This window comes from Orcinus orca, chromosome X (genome assembly GCF_937001465.1).
Source record: "Orcinus orca chromosome X, mOrcOrc1.1, whole genome shotgun sequence".
Taxonomy (NCBI): Eukaryota; Metazoa; Chordata; class Mammalia; order Artiodactyla; family Delphinidae; genus Orcinus; species Orcinus orca.
This window is the reverse complement of record NC_064580.1, coordinates 21,065,332-21,082,828: the sequence shown is the minus strand read 5'-3', so window position 1 is coordinate 21,082,828 and position 17,497 is coordinate 21,065,332. Positions and strand designations below refer to the sequence as shown.

The 17,497-nt window shown below is 46.8% G+C and overlaps 2 protein-coding genes across 2 annotated transcripts in view; both read left to right on the top strand.

Annotated features, from left to right (window-relative positions):
• KLHL15 (kelch like family member 15) overlaps positions 1 to 17,497 on the top strand; it is a 475,484-nt gene that overhangs the window by 196,266 nt on the left and 261,721 nt on the right. The window lies entirely within an intron of this gene.
• On the top strand, positions 10,606 to 12,923 carry LOC101280449 (transcription factor SPT20 homolog). Its single transcript, XM_033411527.2, has 2 exons — positions 10,606 to 12,073; positions 12,322 to 12,923. Exons 1-2 carry the CDS (start codon positions 10,606 to 10,608, stop codon positions 12,921 to 12,923), a joined length of 2,070 nt encoding a protein of 689 aa, XP_033267418.2.

The window sequence follows — 17,497 nt, the reverse complement described above, 5'->3', positions numbered from 1 at the left end:
ATGGGGCCCAAAGAGTGCCCACCACAGAAGATGATCAACCCAGCACAGTGCTAACCCCTGAGGAGAGTGAGTGGAGTTTTCCTGTAATGGAGTGAAAACTGAACACTGAACACATTTGAAGAAGGGGGCTCCTTCTCTCTCTCTGGAAGGGTCAGAGGAGAGTGGGCCTGGCAGCAAGGCCGAGAACTGGGATGTCCCGTCACAAGGACCCCACCCTCCTCAATGAAGTGTTTAATGTCCTTTGTTCTTTTCCTTTGCACTATGAGAGAATTCATATTTAGCATCCAGTTAAAAAGTACTTTCTACCCTGTAATACCAATAAGTTATCCCCAACTGGTCAGTAAAGTCTTAAACACATTCTCACCTGCCGTCGTGGGGGAATGGAGGGCAGGCCACCATAGAGCATGTGGCCCACCCTCCGTGCTCCATGATAGCATCGTTACAGGGGAGGGAAAGGCTGCCTGGGGTGGCCCCGAGCAGGAGCTCGCAAAGCAGAAAAGGAGGTGCCGGCTGAATGACTCTGGAGCAGTCAGATGACAAACCCCTTTTTCTCCAAACGTAATAGAAAAGAACATCACATTTGAAGAGAGTAGGGAGGAGCTAAGGCTTGGGTTACACTTAGAGTTTAAGTGTCACACCGGATGTGAGAGGTTCTTACAAGAGACGATACCTTCATACCTTGGCCTTGTAGACACTAGATTGTTATCAAAATGGCGATGGCACAAGGCATTGACTCTCTGAGACAGATGAACAGATAACGAACGATATTTCCAGAAAAATGTAGGCCGGGAGTCGTATCTAGCTTTTATATATGACAAAACTAAAATTATAGTTGGGGTTATCATCTTTTCTTAGTAATGCATTTCAACTGTAATTTAGTATTAGACAGTGTTATATATTTAGTAACATTAGTCAGCCATATTAAAATGGATCTGATGACAATTTTTTTTCTTTTAAAAATATATTAAGTTTTTACTCTTTTCAAAATGTAGGATGACTAAGTCGGAGGTACTTTGTCTATAGGGACTTCTTTGGGTAAGGTAATGTGGTGACCTTGAATATACACATAATTTTAATATATACATGTATTATATAAACATTATATATACCAAAACCTGTTACCAAAAATTAACATTATATATATACCAAAACCTATTAAATAGCATTAAATATGCTATTTAAATAATATTTAAATATGGAGTTTTAGCATTTATAAAATTGTAAAATATATACACATATATATACAAATATATTTTTATTTTTCTGAGCACCAAGCATACTTTCCATTTTCTGAGCTATATTTGGTAATTCTTGTAAAAACATGCAATCTATGGACTGGCTTAGGGATTAGAGTGTTGTGGATAATGAAAAAGGTTTTTTTTTTAATTAATTTTTTATTGGAGTCTAGTTGATTTACAATGTTGTATTAGTCTCTGCTCTACAGCAGTGTGAGTCAGTCATACACGTACATCTATACACTCTTTTTTAGATTCTATTCCCATATAGGTCATTACAGAGTATTGAACAGAGTTCCCCATGCTATACAGTAGGTTCCCATGAGAAAGGTTTTGGTTTTAGCCCTTGTCCTTGGAAAGGCTTCCAAGTGGTAGCAGGAGCCCACTTTCTGACCTCAGCAGGTATGGTATAGTGGATGTAACTGAGTTTTTTTTTTGGGGGGAGGGGTTTTTTGCGGTACGCGGGCCTCTCACTGCTGTGGCCTCTCCCGTTGCGGAGCACAGGCTCCGGACGCGCAGGCTCAGCGGCTATGGCTCACGGGCCCAGCCGCTCCGCGGCATGTGGGATCTTCCCGGACCGGGGCACGAACCCGTGTCCCCTGCATCGGCAGGCGGACTCCCAACCACTGCGCCACCAGGGAAGCCCTGTAACTGAGTTTTTGTATGATGATGCCGATCTTGCTTTGCTTCCAGATCCTGATCCTGAATGTTGTTTTCATTATAAGTCTCCTGGGAATGAACACATTTTGGATCTGCTCATTTTCTTGTGATGTTCCCCTTTCCAGTGTCTTGAAGTTCTGCTCATTGAGGCTCTGATGGACTGTAAGCCTCACCTGAATAAATGCTTCACCTTGGGAAGAATTAGAAATAGGGAAAAAAAATAGATGCTATGATTCCTAAAGTCCTTGCTAGATAGAGTATCTGCCATTTTCCATATAAATGTTAGGAAGCCCAAAGGCTTCTAGGCAGCACATTTTAATTTCAGGGGAAAGATAAAGTTTGTCTTCTAGGAAAAACCATATATATTCCTGGATTTGCTCTAATTATTTGAGCTTTGACGAGTTTTAAAACCTTCTGGGTCTCTATTTCCTCATCTGTAAAACTGAGACTGTAGTAGGCTTTGAGAGATTAAGGCATGCAGACACTCCCGTACGGCGAGCACTCAATAACTGTTAGCCATTGTAATTCTATAAAGCTAAACAGAGCTAAAGAACAGGTGATCTCTGTTTACATTAAAAACTCAGTTTACATAATCTAGGTTTACGTCATGGGGTTATCCCTGTCTCTGGTTACACCCAGGGCAGGGAGCTGGATTTGTTGAGTGTAAACTGTGAACTGAGGTCAGAAAGGGGTTGGCAGTGTATGTGCTGAGAAAGTGACCAGGCCAAAAGGCCTGCAGAAATGGAACATTCCCCTGCAGTCCTCTGAGAGGAAAATGGGGAGCTGGTGGCCTCTTCCTCCACGATGCAATCAGCAGTGGCCTGGGAGAAGCACACTTGGAAACAACCCCGTTAGCAAAATATGCCTCTTGGTTTTGGTTTTTCCTGGTTTCAGAGCCTGAGTTCCTACCACTATATTGTTCTGGTTGGGTTCGTTCTGCGTTCCCCAAAGACGCTAAGCCTCTTACTTGTTTCTGACATTTGGGATCTTGGAAACAAAGCATTTTATAAAATTAAAGGATGACAGTAGATGTTCTGGGAAAGGCTGCATGCATCTTTTTCGTACATCTTTTTTCCCCCTCGATTTTAATCAGATATTAGACAACCAGGTGGTACTCCTGTTAGAGAGGAATGAGGTTCTACAAACCTGGATTCAGTAAACTACAGGCAGCAGTATACAGGTCTTCACGATTTTTCAACACTATCACATAAAACATATATTCATTTTCTAGTGCTGCTATAATAAATTACCACAAATGTAGTGGCTTAAAACAACACCAATGTATAATCTTATATTTCTGGAATGCAGAAGTCTGAAATCGATCTCACTAAGAAAAAATTAAGGTGTTGACAAAGCTGCATTCCTTTTTGGAGACTCTAGGGAGGATTTGTTTCCTGGCCTTTTCCAGCTCCTAGAGGCCATCTGCATTCCTTGGCTTATAGCTCTTTCTTCCATCTTCAAGGCCAGCAGCGAAGCGTCTTTCAATCTCCTCTCTCTCTCTCTCTCTCTCTCTCTGACTTTCCTCCCTCCCTCCTTCCCTTAGAAGGACCCATGTGATTATATTGGGCCCACCCAGAGGGTCAAGGATACTATCCTCATCTCAAGCTCCATAGCTTAATCGTACCCTCAAAGTCTCTTTTGCACTGGAAGGTAACATAGTCACTGGTTCCAAAGAGTAGGATTGGACATCTTTTGGGGGGCGCATTATTCTGTCTACTGTGAGTACCTAGCAAGGCATTGTAGCTATGCCGTAGGTAAGCAGTAGTGAGCAAAAATAGCAGTCCCTGCTCTTGTGGCAGTTTACAGTCTAAAGAAGGCCACCATTCCCCAACTTGCTACAATCTTGACCCCCCCAAAAGATTGTGAATTATATGTGATACCATATAAGTTGCCACAAGCCACTCAATCTCTTAAAGCTAGCGATTCTGAGTCAAATTCAACTTTCCTTGTTTTCAACTCCTATAACCAATTACTTATCAAGCCCTGCTCAATCTACCTGAGAAGTGATTCAAGTATTTCCTTCACATCTTCACTAACATTGACCTCATCAGTTGCCACTGGGATATTGCAGTCACTTCCAAACTTGTTTTTCCTGCCATCAGTCTCACCCTATTCCAGTCCATTGTCCTCACCATGGTGCCCCACTGTCTTAAAGAAATAAAAGAAAAGGCAATCGGAAGGGTGGTGGTGAGGCAAAAAATGGCTAACCGTTAATGAGTTCTCACTATGTCCCAGGCATTTTTCTACGGATATGGTGTATATGGGTTATGTCACTTAAACTTCAAAACAATTAAACGAAGTAGCCATCATCATCATCAACAACCCAATTTATAAATGAAGAAACAGAGGCACAAGAGAATCAAGTAACTTGCTCAAGGGCACACAGATAATTAGTGGAACTACAGTTTAGACCTGACAATCTGTAGAAATTGGCAAGATGATTCTAAAATGTATGAAAAGACAAAAGGACTAGGATTGCCAAAATTACTGTGCAAAAGAAGAACAAAGTTGGAGCTTTATCACTACCTGGTGTCAAAATTTATTATAAAGCTACCGTAACTAAGACACAGTGGTATTGGCACAGAGATAGACAAATAGATCAGTGGACCAGAATTGACAGTTCAGAAATAGGGCTTCACATATATGGTCAATTGATTTTTTGCAAAGGTGGGAAGGCAGTTCAACGGTGAAACGACAATCTCTTCAACAAATGATACTGGGACACTTGGACATCCATATGTAAAAAATGAACCTTGACTTATGAACCTTGACTTATACCTGACACCTTATACAAAAATGAACTCAAAGTGGATAATAAACCTAAATATAAAGCTTGCTGCTATAAAATATCTAGAAGAAAATAGGAGAAGAGCCTTTTTAAAAAATAAAATATTTATTTGGTTGCCTGGGGTCTTAGGTGTGGCAGGCGAGCTCCTTAGTTGTGGCATGCGAACTCAAGTTGCAGTATGCACGTGGGATCTAGTTCCCTGACCAGGGATCAAACCTGGGCCCCCTGCATTAGGAGCACAGAGTCTTATCCACTGCACCACCAGGGAAGTCCCAGGAGAATAGCTTTGTGACCTTGGGTTAGGCAAAGATTACTTAGCTCTGATACAAAAAGCATAACCTAGAAAAGAAAAAAGTGATCAATTGGACTTCGTAAAAATTAAGAAATTCTGCTCTTCAAAAGGCACTGTTAGGAGAATGAAAAGACAAGCTACAGACTGGGAGAAAATGTTTGCAAAACACGTATCTCCTAAACGACTTGTATCCAGATCGTATAAGGACTCTCAAACCTCAATGATAAGAAAACAACCCAATAAAGAATAGGCAAACTATTTGAAGAAACACATCAACAAACATATAAATGGAAATAAGCTCAGGAAATGGTACTCAGTATCACTAGTCATTAGGGAAATGGAAACTAAAACCACAATGAAATACACCAGACACCTATTAGAATGCTTTTAAACAAAACGAACCTGTCAATACCAAGTGCTGGCAAGGATGTGGCCGAGACTCTAAACATTGCTGTTGGGGACACAAAATGGTACAACCACTTTAAAAAACAGTTTGACTGTTTCTTATAAAGTTAAATGCACACTTACCACGTGACCCAACATTGCCATGCCTGGATATTTACGCAAGTGAAATGAAAACTTATGTTCACAGGAAATCTTATTTGCAAATGTTTACACTGACTTCGTTCATAATCACCCCAAAGTGGAAACGACCAGAATATCTTTTAACTGTTAAATGGGTAAGCAAACGCTGGTACCACCACACGATGGAATACTATGCAGCAATAAGAAGGAACAAACTAATAATAAAAGAAACAACATGGATGAGCCTTAAATGTAGGTATGTTAAGGAAGCCGGTTCCCAAAGCTATATGACTTATGACTCTATTTATATGACATTCTGGAAAAGGTGATATATAGGCACAAAAACATTGATGGTTGCTAGGAACTCTGGGTGAGGGAGGAATTGACTCCAAATATGGACGAGGGAATTTTTTTGCATGACGGAACAGTTGCATGACGGCTGCATGGTTGACAACATTTTTCAAAACTCCCGGAACTGTACACTGAAAATGGTAACTGTTACTCTATGTATATTATAACTAAAACAAATTTCATGCTCCACTCAGTGAATATGTAACAAACCAGTTGACTACTGTAAATTAGGTTAATTATCTTGTAATTAATTCAGTTCTCTGCCTCCTCTAGCATGTCTTTTCTGGCCATGGGTTTTCTCAGCATGTGCATCTCTGTCGAGCTGCCGTAGGGGACGGCAGCAGCTGGACTCCTTAGAATCAGCCAGCGTGCTCGTTGATGTGCTCAGAAGGCTCCAAAGATGGTGTGCACTGAGAACATTTTCAAAAAACCTCATGCTGTGGAAAGAGCAGGCAATTAGGGAGCTCAAGTGCAGGGGGTGCTGAGCCATGGTAAGCACTGTCTGGCCAGCTAAAGCTCACCGGAACACACGCACAGCCAGGGACAGAGCCTCACCCAGTGCACGTGTGGCCAGACTGCCTTGGGGGTCCTCCCGGGGAAGAGTAAGGCGTGGGCCACACTCTCCACTGTTGGCATCGTGGGCTGTAGTAGCTGACAAAAACCTCACGTGAAATCGCCCCGTTCCCTTGGATGGAGTACAATTTCACTTCTGCACACGCCCACCTATATTACGGAGCACACTGTCTCCATCACCAAGAGCGAATGGCCGCATTCTTCCATGGCTCTTCAGACACAGGTGTAGCCCATGCTGCCGGGGCCCTGCCCATCTCCCCGAGGTACTTGCCATCCTGTACACGAGGACTGAGTATTACTGCAAGCACTCCTGACGCTCTCTCTGAGGGCACCCAGGCCACAGGAGCATGGGTGGCTCTCACATGTGGCAACCCAGAGTGATGGGAAATAATGCCCTCAGGACTGTCGTCAGTCAAATGAGAGAGAGGAGTGGATGGAGAAACAGCCCAGCTTCCTTGCCTCTAGGGTAGAACAACCTGAGCTTGCTCCGTACTGTCTCCCAAAGGGCCCCAGCAGGGACCAGTTGTCCACAGCGGCCTTCTGCTCATGACCGTGCCTTTGATCACCTTCTTCCCCAACCCTGACTGAGCTGCCCTTCCCCTGACCGGTGTCTCTCGGGATGAGCTCCCAAATAAACTCCTTGCACTCGAATCCTCTTGTCAGGGTTTGCTTCTGGGGAACCCAACCGAAGACACAGTCAAGACCACAACTGAGCATCTCGCCATCCCATGACAGAGTGGGCAGATGCACCTCTCTACTGAGAGAGGGGTGCCCGGGGATGTCAGCTTAGGGGCTGCATTTGGATCAAGCTCATGGCTTACAGAGCAGGGTAGTGGAGGGGTTCCTCACCAGGGGGATGATTTTGCCCCCGCAAGGCCTCTTGGGCAATATCTAGAGCCGTTCTGGGTTACCACAACGGGGGATTAGTGCTGTTGGCATCTAGTGGGGAAGGCCAGGGGTGCTGCTAAACACCCTACGGTGCACAGGAAAACGCCCCCTCACAAATGTCACTAGTGCCGAGGCTCAGACACCCTGGGGCACTACAGCACGACGCTCAGAAGACCCGGCTCGGGACGCCTTTCTCACCGCTAAAGAGGGGATGAAATGTTTCTTCACACGAGTCTTGAAGTAAAGTAACTAGAGCATGGGGTCAATCGTTCCTTCGTTCTTGTGCCAACTTTGTGCCAAGTGATGACCAAGTTGGTGACCAGACAAAGACGGAAAAGGCATCGTGTCTGCCCTCAGAGAATCCAGAGGCTGGGTGTGGAGAACGGTGCAAACACACGCTCGATTCCCTTCCGATGCGAAGCCTGGCTCTGATACGGCGTGTGGTACGTGTGCTTTGGCAGAACAGCAGAGACGAGGAGGCGAGCTCCTTGGAAGTCAGGAAGGGATATTTGAGGTGATGGGTGGAGATTGGCAGGTGACTAAGCAGAGAGGGCACAGAGCCCTGAAGGGGTGGGCCTGTCGGTGCCCGGTGACTATGCTCAGAGCACAGAAGGCAAAGGAAAGAGAGGAGAGGAAAGAGGTGGGGAGCAGACAGGCGCCAGGTGGTGAGGGGCCTTGTCTGCGGGGCTGAGGCAAGGTGAGCAAGCCAGGCACCCAGGGCACCGGCCCTGTTGGGACCTGCACAAGCCGAGGGTGGCTGTCTCCTTGCACCGTACACCCTGGGCTCCTGCTTGCCTCACCCTAGCCCCAGCCCTCCTCCTCTGTCATGCTGAGAAGCTACCGGGCCTGGTCTGCAGGCTGGGAGCAGCCCCCAGAAATCCTGGACTTTACTTTTTAGAAGGATAACCTGACTCCAACACAGGTCCACTGTGCCACTTCCCCTCCAACAGAATCTACCTCAGATCCCCAAGAAAGCAGAGCTTTCCCTTTCTAATTAGCCTCTCCACCTAAACGGAATACTGTCCCAGACTGGTACTTTTCCAGACCCAACACACAGCAAATTCCTGAGGACAGAAGGTGAAGGGGATCATGGCTGGTGAGAAGCCAGCAAGAGGCCGGCAGGCAGCTAAGTTCATCTGTTCAAGTTGGAAGGATAGGCAGTGCTTTGAGTGAGGGTCAGAGCTCCTGTTCACCTCATTCAGTTGGGCTTGATTAAAGTTGGCTATTTGGATGACTGGATAGCAAACTATGGTTTAACTATCCAGTCTTACGCTTAGCCTAAAGGTGGGCATGTGGAGGGGAAAAGAGACAGGGAAGGATGCTTAAAAGAGCTAAGAAACTAAACCGATTTCAAGCCCCCCTGAGGCATCCACAAGTATTCACATTGGCCTTTCATATCCGCGGGTTCCGCATTTGCGGTTTCAACCCACCACGGATCAAATATAATCAGATCTGCAGAGGGAGAACCAGGGATGGGGACATGGAGGGCCTACTGTAAGGACTTGAGCATCTGAGGATTTTAGCATCCTTGCGGGGGCGGGCGGGTGTCCTGGAACCAATCACCCGCTGATACCGAGGGACGACTGTGTACATTTGCCCAAAGACAACTGATATGCCAGGAGAAAATTATTCTTGTCTATTGCTGAACGAGGGACATGTTTAAGGAACTCTTAGTCAAGGAGTTTTTAATCCTATTTCAGTAGACTGTATCTACTGTAATATGTAATTATCATAATTGCTATTGGTTAGAAAAACACATTTATTTTATAGTAGTCTGTAATTCAGGAATTTCACCAGTTTATCTTGGATTCTTCTCATTTGTGACTTCACTATGAATATTGTAGTATCATTATGTCTACACCTAAACATCAAGAGATTCTTGAAAACAAAAAACAAAAAACAAAACCTGTCCAAAAAGGCTGGCAGATTGCAAGGCAACAATATTAATGGAAAACAATGGCCCATAAATTACCTAGGACTCAATCATACCACTCCAAACCACCACTAGGACTGTAGCTATGGTCTACAGTTAGAGTAACCATTTAAACTGTACTGCCGTCACCTGGAACAACAGTTCTCAACCCTATCAGATGCAAACCACCTTTTAAAACAAACAATCCTGAATGGAATTCTTAGACGATATAAGGTACCTACCACACACTTTGAAAAAGACTATAAAGCCCTTTCTGAAATACCTAGAGAAATAAAAGGTAAGTACTTCTGTAAAAGAATGTCATGTTACGTGCACATCTCTATGAACACCGTTAGGCAGGAGATCACTGGAAGAATCAATGAAGAATTCTGATGCACCAAATACAGCGAGCCTGCATGTAGGCAAGAGCTATGTATGGGGACTCTGTTTTGTTTTGTTTTGTTCTGTTTTGCGGTACTTGGGCCTCTCACTGCTGTGGCCTCTCCCACTGCGGAGCACAGGCTCCGGACGCGCAGGCCCAGCGGCCATGGCTCACGGGCCCAGCCGCTCCGCGGCACGTGGGATCTTCCCGGACCGGGGCACGAAACGCGTGTCCCCTGCATCGGCAGGCAGACCCCCAACCACTGCGCCACCAGGGAAGCCCTATATGGGGACTCTGGGTGTGTTAAATTGGCGATGGACACCAGGAGCAGTCCTGCCACTGGGAACAAACAAGACATTCCCAAAACAGTGAATAATGCTTGGTGAAGTGATCGCCAAGAAATGACCACCTTTCATGACCTTCCCGGCAACTGCAGTACCACGAAAATTGGTGCGTATTAAAGCCGCACCGAAAAATGATAGATTTTTATTTTGTTGGCTGCTTGTGCTTTTCAAGGTTATAAGAAAAGAAGGTGTGGCGAAGCCCAGCCCTCGGTGGAAGTGCAGACCCCAAAACCAGAAGTGAAGGGGACGGGCCTGTGCCCAAGAGGCAATAGAAGGATGAGGCCTGAGCCTACGATCTGCGCAGGCGGACGCACGGATGCGCGCGCCTTCGGGGGGATGTGCGGGGGTGGGGGGCGTGGGGGGCGGAGAATCGCTTACATTCACATCCGGGTCATCTGCTGCCACGCGAGGCGAGCGAGATCCAGCGCGGTGGCCGCTTGCACGCCTTTAGGTCTTTCCCTAAATCGCAGGTATTTTGCGCGCTGCTTCTTCGGGGGCGGGTGTCTTGGTGTCCTTTTGGAGGTGAGGCTGGTCGCGCCACTGTGGAGTGGCCGCGTTTGCAAGAATGCTCGTCGATACTGCAGACAGGGTTTTCACCCGGTTCATCCGCTCACTTACATTTTCTCTTCCATTAGGGCCCCCATTTTGTACCGCAATGGAGCAGGCTCTAGAACGAGCTTTGGATCGTGCGGAGTATATCATTGCAAGTGCCCGACAGAGACCTCCGGAAAGGAAATACCCATCTAATGGGGAGAAGTCTCTCTATGAAAAACTTTATGACATTTATGTTGAAGAATGTGAAAAAGAGCCTGAGGTTACGGAGGAATTAACAAGCAACGTGAACCTGTTAGAGAAGCTTCTTAGGAGAGAGTCGTTGCCGTGTTTGGTGGTCAACCTGTACCCAGGAAAGGAGGGCTATTCGCTGATGCTCAAGGGGGAAAATGGATCATCTTCGGAGATCATGCGACTGCCCTATGAAGAAGGGGAATTGCTCGAATACTTGGATGCAGAAGAATTACCTCCTGTTTTAGTGGGTCTCCTGGAAAAGTCTCAGGTTAACGTTTTTCATCACGGGTGTGTGATAGCAGAAATACGGGACTACAGGCAGTCCAGCGACAGGGAAGCTCCCCATTACCAAAGCAGGCATATTCTCTTACGTCCCACGATGCAGACTTTAGCCTGGGATGTAGAGGCCATAGCCAGCGATAACCAGAATTGGACCCAGGAGGACAAACTTTTGCTTGAGAGCCAACTGATCTTAGCTACGGCTGAACCACTGTGTCTAGACCCTTCTGTATCAGTAGCGTGCACTGCAAACAGACTGCTCTATAACAAACAAAACATGAACACTCTTCCCATGAAAAGGAACTTCAAGAGGTACTCTATGACCTCTCTGAATCGGCAGCAGGAGCTGTCTCGTCCACCTTCTCCTGAGCTAAGAGCCCTGACTTCCTGCAAAAGAATAAGAGAAAGTAAAACAGGTGGGAATTACGGCCTCAAAACTTTTAAAGCAGGAAGTTGTGTAGATATGTGGAAACAGAGACGCTGTGACTTGGCCGTACCTTCTCAAGTGGACGTGGAGAAATATGCTAAAGGGAAGAAGTCTGTCGGATGTGATGACTCACAACCAACAGTCTGGCCAGTGCATGAGGTACAAGGTGGTCTTGCATTTGGAGGTGACGCTGGCTACCAGTCCCAGGCAACAAGGCTGACCGTCAGGCAGCTGACTGATAATTCACTTGCCTCTGGAAAAGGGTCCGGTACAGAAGCCACGTGGGAGAGACAGCTGTCTCCCCCCCACTCCTTCGCAGATGACTATCCCTGCAGTTTCCCGCCCGGGGCAAAGTCTGATGCTGGGAGAGTGGTCAGTCGGCCCGAGGAGTCGGTCCAGGAGAGCACCCAGTGTCCAGTGCAGATGTCACACAGCTCCAGTGGCTCAGCCGGTCTCAGGCAACCTTCTCCAGGGAAAGAACCAGAACAGCCTAAGACTGGGTGGGTTCAGTCTTCAGTGCCCAACAGAGGAGCCACACATCCACCTCCACCCATGCGACTTCCTTGGCACTCAGGAAGGAGCTCCTGGGGTGAGAGTCTCACTTCACAGCAGGCAGGCAGCTCTCAGGCATGTGCATCTCCTGGCCCTGCGCCTAAGCCACCAGCTCTTTCCCAGAAATCCTCTGTGGAGCAGAGCCCAGTTAGCACGCTTCCTGCCACCGCCCTGTCCACTGCGGACTCATCACAGACGACCTCGGTCTCCCGGGTCACGGTGATCTCCGTTGGCCTGAAGGTCATCAGAGAAGTGGGCCCCAGACGCGGAGGCCAGGCCTCGGGGAGAGGCTGTGCCACCAGAGCCCCAGCTCCCGGGGGGATCCAGCCGGGCCACCTGGCCGCAGGAGCTCTGCCGCCGCCGCCGCCGCCGCCGCCGCCGCCGCCGCAGCCTCCTCCTCCTCCTCCTCCAGAGAAAAACGCTTCGGATCTCAGACCGTTTCCTGTGGTGCAGCTGCCCCGCGGTTCGCTCCTGTGCAGCAGCCAGCAGCCGGCCCCGCAGCCGCGCCTCCCCCAGCTGCTTCCCCTGCAGTGGCCCTGCGCCCCGCCTCCTCGGCTGCCGGCGTCCCAAGGACTGGGGGCACAGGGTCCGGGGGCACAGGTTCCGGGGGCACAGGGTCTGGGGGTACAGGATCCGGGGGCACAGGCTTCAGGTTCACAGGGCGCCGCCGTTCCCAACACGGTCGTGCGTGCCGAGGAAGCCGTGGTTGTTCACCTCGGTGCAGAGGACGGCTTCCAGCCGCCGCAGGTGCTCGTGTTGTCCCCGCCGGGCTCTGGCCTGAGCAGCCCCGGGCTGAGTCCCCCGCAGCAGACGGGCTGGGCGGCCCCGCGGCCGCAGTTGCAGTTCAGCGTGCACGTGCGCCGCCGCGCCGCCGCGCCTTGCCCTCGGGGCCCGCAGCCCAGCAGCCAGGCCGCGGGGACCGCGGATAGAGGCCCGCCAGCCGTTCCCAAGCCCTGAGGCCTGGCTGATTTTCTCTCCTTTAGAAAACACAAGAGCAGCGACCGAGTGCATTTCGAGTTTCACCCGCATTTGGGTTTTGTTTTAATGTGTCGCTCTTTTACGTTGTTAGACGTACAAACTTTCTGCAGAGGCACAAGCCCATGATTTTTACATAGAGACGGGGAAGTGCTTTAGTAAACTGGCAGGGTTTCGCCGAAGCCATCGCTTGGGCGGTGGCTGTTGACAGTTGTTTTTATTGCGATGTTCTCAAGTGTATCCACATCCAAAGTAGGGTCAGTTTAAACTCCTGAAGCCTGTAATTTCTCTCAAGCAATAAAACTGCAACACCAGTCAAGTCAAAATTAGTATTATTCTAACGAGATGCTACTAACGCATAAGTGTAGCAGCGTCACCCTTCTACGTGTACAGCTCGGCAGTGTTAAGTGGACTTCTGTCGCTGCTGTACAGCAGATCTCTAGGGTTGTTTTCATCGGGCAAAAGTGAAGCTTTATCCCCGTGAGCACCAGCTCCCTGTTTCCCTCGCCCCAGCCCTGGCCCCCACCCCTCTATTTTCTGTGTCTCTGAGTGTGACTGCTTTAGATACTTCGTAGAAGTGGGATCGTACAGGATTTGTCTTTCGTGACGGGCTCATTTCACTTAGTGTCCTGTCCTCGAGGTCCATCCATGTTAGCGTGCCACAGGAAGGTTGTAGCTGTTTACAGGTGCTTTCAGTGTACCTACGATATACTGACGCGGCCTACGAAGGATTAGAAACGTCCTTCGGAAGAGAGTGCACTTTCCTATTTGTTTATTTAGTTTAAAAGCTTTTTGCACCAGTGTCTGAAATGCAATTTTTATACATTTGGTTTGGGAAAAAAACAAAAACAAGCTAACGCTACCAAAACTTGATGCTTGTCATCTTGATATTGAGGCCATGGGATACCTCCCCGTGCGCAGCATGCTTTAGGGGCCCTTGCTTGCGTGGATGTCCCCAGCCCTCTAGAAGGTGCCCCCCACCCCCAGAGCCCAGCTGTTCTCCTCTAGGCTGCAGTCGCTGGCTGTGAAAGGGGGATGTTGTCTTCTCTCTTCATAAAATCGTTTACATTTTTGAGAACCCAGGGTTATTTGCAGAAGGTAAATATCTAAACATCTGGAAATGGGTTTGTCTTTCAAGTGTTTTCAACTTTGGTACATTCTGAAGTGGAGTCCCTCTCCCCTGAGTGGTCACCAACTGGTCAGCTGTCCCTGCTTCCTCATCTCTTTTTACCTTCTTTCTCGTTTCAGTGGGGCTCAGAAGACCCCTGAAGTTTTCTGTTTTCTTTTTCCGTTTCTTACTGTGGTATAATTGACATAAGAATCAACCATTTTAAAGTGTACAATTCATTGGCATTTACTGCATTTAGAATGTGGTGCGACCACAGCCTCTGTCTGCTTCCAAAACATTTTCATCGCCCGAGAGAGATCTCTGTACCCATTCAGCACTCACTTCCCAGCTTCCTCTCCCCCAGCCCAGGAAACCACCGATTTGCGTTCTGTCTCTACAGACTCCCCCATCTCGATTTTTCCTCAAAATGGAACCAGAGGCTACGTGACCTCTTCTGCGTGGCCCCTCTCGCTTGGCGTAATGTTTCCGAGGCTCGTCCACATCGTCACACGTGTCGGCGCTTCGTTCCTTTTCGGGGCTGAGGAACATTCCCTGGTTTGTGTGCGCCACATCTTGTTTATCCATCATCTGTTGATGTACATTTGAGTTGTTCCCACCTTTTGCCATTGTGTGTAGTGGGGCTATGAACAGTTGTGTACAAGTATCTGGAGGCCTCTCGTATTTCGTTCTTACAACTTTGAAGGACAACCTGTGTATATAAAAGTATTTTTCCCAAGTACACATGTATGTTTCCCTGCCTTTTGCCCTAACCAAAAAAAGGAAGTTTGGCAGTTCCAAAAGAGATGAGTGAAGAGGCAGGTAACCGGTGATTCTTAACTGCATTAACCCGGCTGTACTAACGTGCTACCGATCCTGTTAAGGAAAGCCAACATGGCAGATATGCCAGCGGAGTGACACTGAGCCCATTAGAGCTTCATGTAGCCCACCCTGGACATCTTTAGGAACGGTGCCTGCACTTTGAAGAAGTGACCAATTGCAAAGAAGACCAGTGCAATGACCAATTGCAAAGAGGAGTTTATACTCAGCCTTGGGAGCCGACCAGACAAGTGAACTCTGAATCTCACTAGATTTTGTGTACCTTCTCCCTTTTTGTCCTCACTCTCATCCTTTCAGATACTACTACACGGAGAGACCAGCTGACGTTGTGCTCCCTTCCCAGCAAGCAAATAAATGCAGCTTTGTTTCAGATTACCATTTGGTGGTCTTTATTTCCTCCTACTAATCCTCACCAAGGTTTATAATTGAAGCAATTGCCTCACTGATGAAGAAGAAAGAGTGTACCCCTGGAAATACAATCCCAGAGTCTGTATTCATTCAAACACCTGTAAAGGGAGGACTTCCCACATGCCTTGTACTGTGTGAGGGCTTAGGTGGGATGCAGAGAATACAGATAGCAAAGAAAAGTAAAGTACCTCTTCAGAATGTAGATCTCATTCAAAATTCACGTCATTTTATCCTTCAGCAATTAAAGGTAAATTCCCTGTAGGAGAAAGTCTCAGTAGAATAATGAATGTTACATATCTGAAGATGAGTACACAACAGAATAGGAAATAGCAGAAGACTCAAGATTTTAGTGGCTTACCACCCTGCCACAAGTCATCTTCCACCAAGGAGATGGTGGAAACAGGACTCCAGGGAGAAAATATTGCCCAGCTCATGAAGTCCAGGTGTGTGTATCTGCACAGAGAATTTGTACTTGTTTATAAATGATAAGTTAAAAAATCTATCATTCCATTCTAGATTGCTATTTTGAGAAAATCTTGGGGAAAATACTCCTAAGCAATGTTTGTTTATTTCTTTAAAGTGACAGAAACATGTTAGGTTCCTTGCTAGACCATCTCCAACATCCTGTTCTTACTTCTGCCACCTCTCAACAGATACCGATATTGTCTTTGGTTTTTGTTGTGTGTTGCTTCCTGAAATAGCACCACGACCACCTGTTCCTTAGAGAAAGCTGAGTTCATTCTTTCTGGCAAGGGAGAGGACAACCTTGACAGGGTGTTACTAGTGTTTTAGATAGTTAAATGTCTTTTCCCATAAAGTCTAATAAAATAACCCTTCATCTCAAGTACTTCAGTATTTGATCTGCAGGGAAAATGTAAAGCTTAGCTGCTTTAATTGCATTTTGAAAAACACTTAGGCTCTAAAATACAGGATTTTTCCCTCTGTTCTCACTTCCTGCTGGGCACTATTCTGTTTTTGCATGTTTTAATTCACTCAGTCCTTGCAAGGACCATGGAAGGAAGGTATAGTTATAGATGAGGAAACAAGGCATTGGGCAGTTAAATAATTTGCTCAAAGTCACCCAGCTATGAAGTATCAGAGCCCAGATTCGGATCCAAGCCTCCTGGGATCAGAGACTACGTCCTTTACCACACTACCCTCTCCCCTGCCTCACTGAGGGCAAGACATAGACCTGTCCCCAGTGGACTCATCATATGATTGGAAAGACCTCAAGATGTGTGGATGAAATGACAGATTACAATCTATCACTTAGCCACGTCTTGGTGTTTGAGAGGAGCTAATAACTGACATCTTTGCCACGGTTTGGAACCATTTGACAGAGATAGATTCAGGACTCAGCTGAACGTCAATATGTTCTCTTTATACGTTCTGCTCATATATTCAAGGACACAATTTAGATCTGGGCCAAGCGGGTTTTCTAATACTGCACCCTGTATTAGGGAGATTCTTCCGCTCGCTCACAGGCAGGGCTAGAGAACTACAGAGCCCTCCCTGTGGGTCTGGCCCTCTTACAGGGGAAATTGAGTGGGCAGAGCAAGGCCAATTTTACTTTACTGAAGAGCTTCTTAATCCCTGGACAATGGGCCTATGGCATTTGGTGAAGGCTACGGGTCCTTTCTCAGAATGACATTTTGATGTGCATAAAGTAGAAGATACGGCATCACAAAGGAAGCCCGTTACGCTAAAATACAACCCTGAAAGCATAAAGTTATGATAAATAATAAATATGCTTCTTGGTTAATGCATTAAATAATAAGATGTAGCAGAGGAACTAATAATTACTATAATTTCAAAGCAGTGCTGAGCATGAATGATATTTTGAGGTACCTGCAATAAGTGGAATATGTGAAAACATCTGTGATTTCTATTCAATACAAATTCATAGACATTGTTAATACTACTGTGGTTTGTTCTCTATATTCATTTGTAGGAAATAATATATTTCACTTAGAGATCAGAGAATGTACATATATAAAGCATTTTCTTTTCTCATTAAGTTCATGGATCCCCTAAAAGTGTCCATGAGCCCCAGGTTAAGAATACTTGCTCTAATGGAAGGTCCTCCCCCAGCAAAAGAAATAGGTAATATGCGTCATCTCCGGCAGTGTATGCTATATGAACAAGCCCGCCGGTGATCAAGTCTGCTCCCACTGT

Coding starts and splice junctions, on each gene's coding strand:
- LOC101280449 (XM_033411527.2), top strand. CDS start 10,606: ATGGAGCAGGCTCTAGAACGAGCTTTGGATCGTGCGGAGTATATCATT. Junction 12,074..12,321: donor GGCAGGCAGCTCTCAGGCAT/GTGCATCTCCTG, acceptor GGGGGGATCCAG/CCGGGCCACCTGGCCGCAGG.